The 8,458-nt window shown below is 50.0% G+C and overlaps 1 protein-coding gene across 1 annotated transcript in view; it reads right to left on the reverse strand.

The window, feature by feature from the left end:
• Window positions 1–6,130: 6,130 nt before the first annotated feature.
• Window positions 6,131–8,458, reverse strand: part of LOC123046396 (squamosa promoter-binding-like protein 7) — an 8,384-nt gene continuing 6,056 nt past the window's right edge. Inside the window, exon 3 of the mRNA XM_044469756.1 lies at window positions 6,131–6,924. Within this exon, the coding sequence (XP_044325691.1) occupies window positions 6,434–6,924 (491 nt within the window). The 3' untranslated portion in view covers window positions 6,131–6,433. The remainder of the gene's footprint in view (window positions 6,925–8,458) is intronic.

Below are 8,458 nucleotides of genomic sequence, written 5' to 3' on the forward strand. Positions count from 1 at the left end.
CCGCCGCCGCCGCCCGCCGCCTCACCACTGACCCCACCATCCACCGGAGTTTCTCGCCGCCGCCGCCGGAGTTCCCGCCGCCGCCGCCGCCCGTCCCGTGGTAGGCGCCGGTTTTCACAAGAAAACCGTATGGTTTTTTAGAAACCATCGGTTATTTTTTTTAGATCAGTTTAATATTCTTTTCGGATTAGTTATTTAGCGAACGCCCGTTCGTACGTTTGCTTTAACGGACATTTTCATCCGTTAGCCGCAGACAGCGAACATTCGTTCGTTAGTCTGTTCATCAGTTTTTCTTTTTCCAGGGTTTTTTCCGCGATTATTTTCGATCGTGATTTTTGCCCTAATTTTCGTTTTAGTTTATCTTTTCGCTCGTTTATCGGAATCAGACGATTCAAGCGCCTAGATCTTTGTCTCGAAGCCCTCTTTCTGTTAACCAACTTGAACAAGATTTTGGTACTCTAAAATTTGACTTAAGTCCAGATTAGTAAACGGATCTTGTTTCTTTCGCAGTTTGAGTTTCGTTTCTTCGTTTGATTTGATTCTTTTTGCAAACTGAAGTTCTTAAGTCGAAATTTCTGGGTTGATCTATTATTTGAGTTTTACTCGTGCTTCTAATTGAGTGCTTATTGTATGCTTATTTGTTTGCGATAGAGTACCCGGAGTGCGAAGCGTGCTACTACGATCTCTAGGTTTCACGGATCATCAGCAAGGCAAGTAACACTTTGATCATATTTTCCTATACCCAATTTTTATGCATTAGTTTTACCCTCAAACAATTGCATGGTTGGGATCTGATTAACATGTGGGTTCTGGGAAGTAGATGATGAGGTAGAACCTATTACCCTGTTTACTATTAAACCTTTGGGAGTTACCTCTACGTTGCTTATATTGCTATGCTATGCTCGTAGATGTGGTTTGGTTTGAGTGATTAATGACAGATGTGAGTATTGCTAATTAATGGTTTACTTAAGGTGGCTACTTAAATACACATCTGGGTGGATTGCTTGAGGCACCCTGGAGTACCCAGTGGTTGTCAGGGCACCTGGAGAATCCAGTGTTGTCCTAGGATATCCCGGAGTACCCGTGTGATCATCTTACGGTCCGCCACCTAGGCTCAAAGGGATCATAAGATTATTCATGCTAGAAACTTCCGTGTGCACCACAAGCCAATATGGGCTCTGGCATAGTTGAGTAAGTTGCGTGAAGCTCTTGAAGAGGTAGACTAGCAGATGTAGTGGGTTGTAGGTGGTACTGTCTATCCAGAGTAGAGAGTTCATGCTTCAGAAAGACTATGTCTCGAATCTCCGACCATGGATGTATTCGAGTCTTGTGGGGAAAGGTGCGCAAACCTCTGCAGAGTGTACAAACTAATCATGGTTAGCCGTGTCCCCGGTTATGGACATTTTGAGTATCTAGTTCTTGGATTATCATGTTGATCTCATCACTATAAATATAATTTGTTTGGGTTAATGATGATGTTTAATCGGGATTGAGTTGGAGGAACCTTCTTAATGTTTAACAACCACCATGATAGTTAAATAAAGTTTATTCCTTTGTTGTAGGGAAAATTTGGCTTTATGCAAAACTGTAACCATAGAGCTTTCCACCAGCCATACATGCATGTAGTGATAGCATTTATTCCGTTCATTATTCTATGTGTTACATTGCCAGCATATTCCATGTGCTGACCCGTTTCGGGCTGCAACGTTCATGTTGCAGACTTTTCAGACGACGAGTAAGGTGCCGTAGGTCATTGTCTTTCACTCACTGATGCCGTTGGAGTTGATGGACTCACTTTATCTTCCAAGCCTTCCGCTGTTATCGATTTTAGATGGCCTTAAGTCATATTATTGTAATAAGTTCTCTTTTGAGTCATTCGATGTAATAAGTGTGTGATTGCTACTCTGTTATAAATCCTTGAGTACTGTGCGTGTTAGCATTACCGATCCAGGGATGACACTGATGCACAGAGATCAGACTGTTTGAGGTCTGGTCGCTACAGTGGACTGTCGACTTGGTCAACTACAAACATCCACCCCTTACTGACGTTGTTTTCACTACCTCAACCACCCAGAAGCTAAGACACTATATTTAATTATCTTTGTGTAAAAGTAGGGTTATATTCCTATAGGATGAAAGAATTTACATTCCTTTTCTGACCAATGCATGTATATCAGCTACCAGTCAGCAAAATGAAATTCTAGTCGAACTAGTTTCTACCGGTGTCCTGCATGCTCGCCATGTGTGCATGTACACAATTTGCATACCAGTACTCTACCGATTCTGCTGTTTTGTACTCCCTCTATTTTTATTTACTTCGTGTATTAGCTTTGGTCAAAGTCAAGCTTTATAAACTTTGACCAAATTTATACACAAAAATATTGGCATATACAATAACAAATCAATAGCAGTAGATTAATTGTTGAACGTACTTCCACGTCATATAGATTTATTATGGTAAATATTTATATTCTTTTCTATAAACTTGGTCAAATTTTAGGAAGTTTGACTTCGGTCAACTCTAATATGCTAAGTAAATAAAAACAGAGGGAGTATTGTTTTCATGGGACTATCCACTGTATAGGAGCAGACATTTACTGCATTGAGATTATTTTATTCTTTCATCCCATGGTCAATCCACTCATGCTTTAGTCTGAATCTAAAATTTGTAACACTTTTCATTTTTGAACCAATGATCAATTTAGAATCCGTTTGCGGATTCGTGTTCCTGACATTTAAATCTTTGAGACAAGATCAAACTTGAACATGTTCTGGCCAAGTTTAAATTCAATATTGATACCATAATGAAGCTTATATGAAATGTGAGATGATACGACAATAAAACAAGTGTGAACTAATAATAAAAACATGCAAAAGTCAATATAAAACCATAATAAAACTTATATAAAATCTGAGATGAAACATGGATGAATTGTGGAGTGAAACAATAACGGAAACATACAAGGGAATGTATGAATAAGTAATGAGAACATGTAAATTTGTGATGATATGGAAATGATATCTTATAGAAAATATGTGAAGAGAACATTTTTAGTGCCCAGTCCAACCATGAAATATAATTTAACAAAATGATATGAAACTTATTTGAAAGCTTCAAAAATACAAATGAAACCTGAATGAAATAGTACTGGAATCAAGAATGAAAAGGTAGCGAAACCATGTAATGGAAAAATAGTAATGAGACATGTTAAAATACGACGAAAGACACATGTAATAGTTTCATATAGGTTTCAATATGGTTTCATAATTTGAATTTGATTTATTTGTTCAAATGTTCAAATTGATCGTGTTTCAAAGATTTAAATGTTGTGATATTCAAACGGTTTGTCAATCGGATATTTGGTTCAAAAGATATAATTGCTACAAATTATATAATCAAATTGAAAAGCACGGGTGGGTGGGATGTAACTATGGTGTGGTTGGTTCAAAAGATGTCATCGTATCTGACTACAAAACATACCCACCAGTAACTTTGTTGTGGGCCTTCTCGCTAGTTGTGTCCCCATATGTGTGCGTGCACACATGGCGTGCCTGCACGACCCCGGTAGAAAATCCATATCCCTAGTTTTCTTTATTGCCCAACCTGTATCCTTTTTCTTTGGCAAACAAGAATCTTCAAAAGAGGGGAAGTGTTAACTGAAATAAGCGAAGCCCTTAGAGAAAGAGCATAGTTCGTCACAAAAATCCACAACGGTTGTGTTGAGCTGCATGAAGAGACTGCCTTTGGAACCATAAACTACTTACTCTACTAGGAATGGACTGAGTAGTGATTGTTTGCGCTTTTTGCCAGGACAAGTACGTCTTAGTCCTAGCTAATTTGCCGAATGAACGAAGAAACTATCAAATTAGTCGTGCAGTCCAACCAACCAAAGTTTTTGTTGAATTTTTCAACCAACAAAATTTACGGCAAATTCGTATTCTGTTTCTTCAGTACCCTTATTCGGTATGGATAGCAGGTAGCAAGCACAAGCACTGCCTCTGAACATTGACAGCCGACAAACTTCCCCTGAGTGTGCCGCGGATCGGAGGATCTGGGAAATGCGCTAAGCTAGTGCACATAGACCACACACCTTTCTTCTTTCTTCTAGAAGCTTTAGATAATTGGTGAATGATTCGGTGAGGTCAGATCGATAGGCTCCCATCGACCAATAGTCAGATGGCGAGTGGTTGTCATGGCAGCACATTCCGAACATTGGCCGTGTAGTGTAAGAGCATCTCCCGCCGTTGGCCCCGCAAATGGCGCCTAAAATCGCCGCCTAGGAGCGAGCCGGCGCAAAAAAACGGCCTGGGAATGAGTTGCCCCCCGGTCGTCGGCCACAGGGCGGCCCGAGGCGCGTCTAATTTGTTCAAAAAAAAAGTTCGGCGAAGTTCGGTTAAACACGACTAAATTTCGGTAAACTTTGGCATATATTACATGTTCGTGACGCGTTTACATAGCAAATATAACTAAAAAAGATATCGCTAAACGCAAAGTAGTCGCCGTCCTCGCCGCCCCCGTCGGCGGCGGCCTTCTCCTCCTTGACGCGGTCGTCCCTGCTGCACCCCTGCCCGGCGTCGCCATGGCGGACAGGTGCCGGCGGCGGCGGCGCGTCGTCGTCACTGTCGTCGAGGACGACGACTCCTCCTTCGCGGCCCCGGCAGCGCTGCTCGAAGCGCTGCAGTGCGGCAACCTGGCGCTCCCTCTCCATCCTGAGGAAGTCATTGCGCGCGCATTTTAGGGCCACATCGTAGGGCTCCGTCTTCACGGCGGGGAGCCCCGGCTCCGTTTTCACCGGCGCGAGCCCGCGCTCCGTCTTCGCCTGGACGAAGCGCGGACAAGCCGACGAGGGGGCGCGCCAGCCGCGTTCGTTGATGACGATGTCGGCGCTGCGAGTGCGCCGGCCGAGCGACGTCTCCGCCGCGGGCTCGGCCTTGACGCCGAGCAGCGCAGGAGAGCCGGAGGAATGGGAAGAAGATCGCGACAGGGAGGAGGAAGACGATGAAGAGACGAACCTCCTGGGCAGCCATTGCCCGGCGCGTCGGCGGTGGGCCAGGGCCGGGGCCGCCGGGAGAGGGTATGCCAGTGGCGGCTCGTCGCTGCCCTCAAGATGCGCCAGCATGTCGTCGAGCGTGCGGCCGGGGACGACCCACCACACGCGGCAGCCCTCGCTTTTCTTCATGTCGCCCACCACCGACGCCCCGTTGGTGGACGCCAGCCTCTGCTCCTGACGGCGCTCGAAGAACGCCGCCCATTGCCGAGTGGTTGTCGGCGGCGTACTGGGGGAGGGCGCGCTGCTCATCGGTGAGGGAGGTGCGCGCGAGCTCGAGCTCGTCGGCGAAGTAGGCGGTCCGCGCCACGGCGTCGGACAACGGCGGAACGGGCACTCCCCCATTGATGAGCCGCCACCCCGACGGCCCGGCGTGCATGTCCAGCGGCGCCGGGATGTTGGCCTCGACCAGGAGCCACGACTCCTGTCCGCTGAGCGAGCGGCGGCCGAAGCCGTTGGCCGCCGCCTCGTCGCCGGGGAAGCGTTCGGCCAGCGGGGGCAGTCGAAGTGAGGGAGGGCTCGGAGGCGGCGCATGGGAGAGGGAGAGGGAGGGCTCGGCGGCGGCGGTGCACGGCAGAGGGAGAGAGCTCGGCGGCTAGGGCTGGCTGGTGTGGCCTGAGGCGAGGGAGGGTGCCGACTTTATATAGCCGCGTCCGTGTGTACGCGTGGCGGGAGGGGAGGCGACGCCGCGCCGCCTTGTGACGCGCCGCCCGTGAGGAATCAATAGTAAGGCTGACCGGCGGCGGCGGCGTGGCAGCCTTGGCATTGATTCTCGCGGAAACCGAGGAGATGAGGGCGACGAAGGGCCCGTCTCGCTGACTCGACGGGCCCGCGGGTGCTTCGCGCCAAAACCAATCGCCCCGGCGCCCCCCAGCGCGTCGGGTTCGATTTGGATCCGCCGACGCTGATTTCGGTCCAGGCTCGCGAAAATCGAGCTCCTGAGAGGCGACTAAGCCGTTTTTTCGACGCCGGCGCGAAAAAATCGTCGGAAAGACCGTTCTGAGGCGTAGCTGGAGATGCTCTAAGTTGCGATGACACACGAGGCCGACAGCCAACAATATGTTGTACTACGTCCCGACCGGAGATTCTGTGATGGTTGCAACTTTTCCATTCAGTTCACCCCGTTTCTACAGAGAAACAAGAATGACAGCATGCAAGACCGACCGCCCATGATCTCAAATTAATCCAAGTTGGAATTCAGGACCAGAATTTACTTGGGGCGCTTTGTCGGGGGATGAAAAAAAAGAAGAGGATGCAGCTAGCACCCGCTACAAGACAGACAGTACACTGTTGTCCAACTCAAGTTGATTGCACGGTCGACACAATGACCAAAGCCCCAGCCGCGCCCATGCTGCGTACTGTAGTACTTGCACCATGTGGCGACCTCAGACGGCGTGGGCACCCTGCAGAGGCGTCCACACGCCCGAGCCACGGCCCGCGTCGCCGTCCTCGGCTGGCCTGCCCTGCGCCATGGGCCGGAAGGGCAAGCCCGCCGTGGCGGGCGCCTGCATGAGGTCGAGCGTGACGTGCCCCGCTGGAGGAGGAGCTCCGTGGTCTCGGCCGGCACCATTGCCCACCACCGCGTGGCCTGGCGGGGCCTGCTGGTGCGCTTGGTGCCAGGCCGGCGCCATCTCTGCCGCGGCCGGCCGGCCAGCCGAGCGCTGGGGGAAGAAGTGGCACGCCAGGAGCGCCGCGCGGTTCTCGGCGATGAGCTCGTCCAGCGCGGCGCTGCTGGAGCGGGCGGAGAATACGTCGCCGGGCGTCGTCGGGACTAGCCAGGGGGCGGCTCTGGCCGATGACAGAAGAGAGAGAGCACCAGCCGGGGACGTCGGCAGGCCGCCGTACGGCACGAAACCGTGCACCAACGACGCCACCCCTGCAACAATTAAGCAAGCTTATTAGTTGCATGCAAACCATATACCGGAAGATAGACTCCTTCCTTGGCTCCTTGCTAGTAGTGCAGATCAGGCTACGCACGCATGTTTGTCCTGTTGTGTTTTGAACTGCAAAATCCAGAAGGTTTCGGCATGTTTGTGAGTTTCTCCTCGTCATTTGCGCTGGAAACTCTAGTGTTACCGACGGCTACCAGGTTGGTCAGCGCCAGTAGACGATGACTGCAGCTTTTATCCACAAAACACCACAAAAACCCTAGTGAAACACTATCTGTACGTACGTGTAATGGTGGGCATCATGATTTGGTCACTGTTTCCCCAACCTGATGCGAGGTGATTCTCCTCCTCAGTGACTTGTGGGAAACTAGATAATTCATAATTGTAGGATTATCAAGCTTTGTATCACAGGTGCCATGTGACAGAACACGCTGATGCAGGTCGGGCCCTGTCCAAACCAAGGACCGCCGGGACATTATTCTGTTTTTTTTAAGATTCGCTTATTTTCATGCTTAGTACTCCCTCTGGTAGTGATCTAAACGCTCTTATATTAGTTTACAGAGGGAGTATCATAGTATGAAGAAGCACAGCAGCTCCACGCAAAAAGAAAAACAGCAGCTGAAGAAGTTTTGTCAGGATGAGGCCAGGATGTTAATTTATTGCTTCGCGCACATTGATTATTGTTCCAACGAGTATTTGAAAAAAAACTACCACATTACGGGTATCCGTCCCACATAACTACCACATTTAAAAAATGACTGATAACTATCAAAATTTTCTAATTTTGTGACAAAAACTACCACTTTTGAATAATGGCCAGTTTAGAAATTTTAAATGTTTATGACATGTGGGACCAACCCGTCAGGGCTGACGTGGCGGCAAAGTCAACTCCGTTTACTCTGGCCATTAAGTTGACCGTTATGACAGGCGGGACCCACACGTCAACATCAACCTCCTCCTCCTTCCTCCTCCTCTCTCTATTTGGCATTTCAACAAATACCTCTTGTGCATGCGAGGGAAGCAGAGGAGCTCCGGCGGCCTGCTCGCTGTACACCATGTCGGACTTTAGCACGAGCTCTCCGTGCACCAGCTCCGGGTCGGGCTTGGCCTCGCACTGCACGGCGGCAGTGGCGGCGGCCTTCATGGCGACGTCGATGTCGATGTCGGGAGCTAATGCTCGATGGTGATGCGGGCACGGGCAGTAGGGAGCGGCGGTGGTGGAGGAGCTCAGGCGTTAGCCCAGTGCGCCGGACGGGGAAGACTCTCTCCACATCCATCACCTTGGGCCAAGCCGAGCACTCGAAGTTGAGCACGGGATTGGAGACCTCAACGTGGACGCTGATGTGCATCCTGGCCGGTGGCCCGCCGTCTTCCGCGGCCGCGCCCGAGCGGGTGGGCGCCACGGGGCCGTCGACCATCGAGGAATCCACCTTGACCTCCTCCTCGTACTGCTCCCCGAACACGCGGCGCAGACCCACTGCTCGCCTGGACGGTCGGCGTCGGCAAACGGTGCGACGGAGC

This window comes from Triticum aestivum, chromosome 2B (assembly GCF_018294505.1).
Source record: "Triticum aestivum cultivar Chinese Spring chromosome 2B, IWGSC CS RefSeq v2.1, whole genome shotgun sequence".
Taxonomy (NCBI): Eukaryota; Viridiplantae; Streptophyta; class Magnoliopsida; order Poales; family Poaceae; genus Triticum; species Triticum aestivum.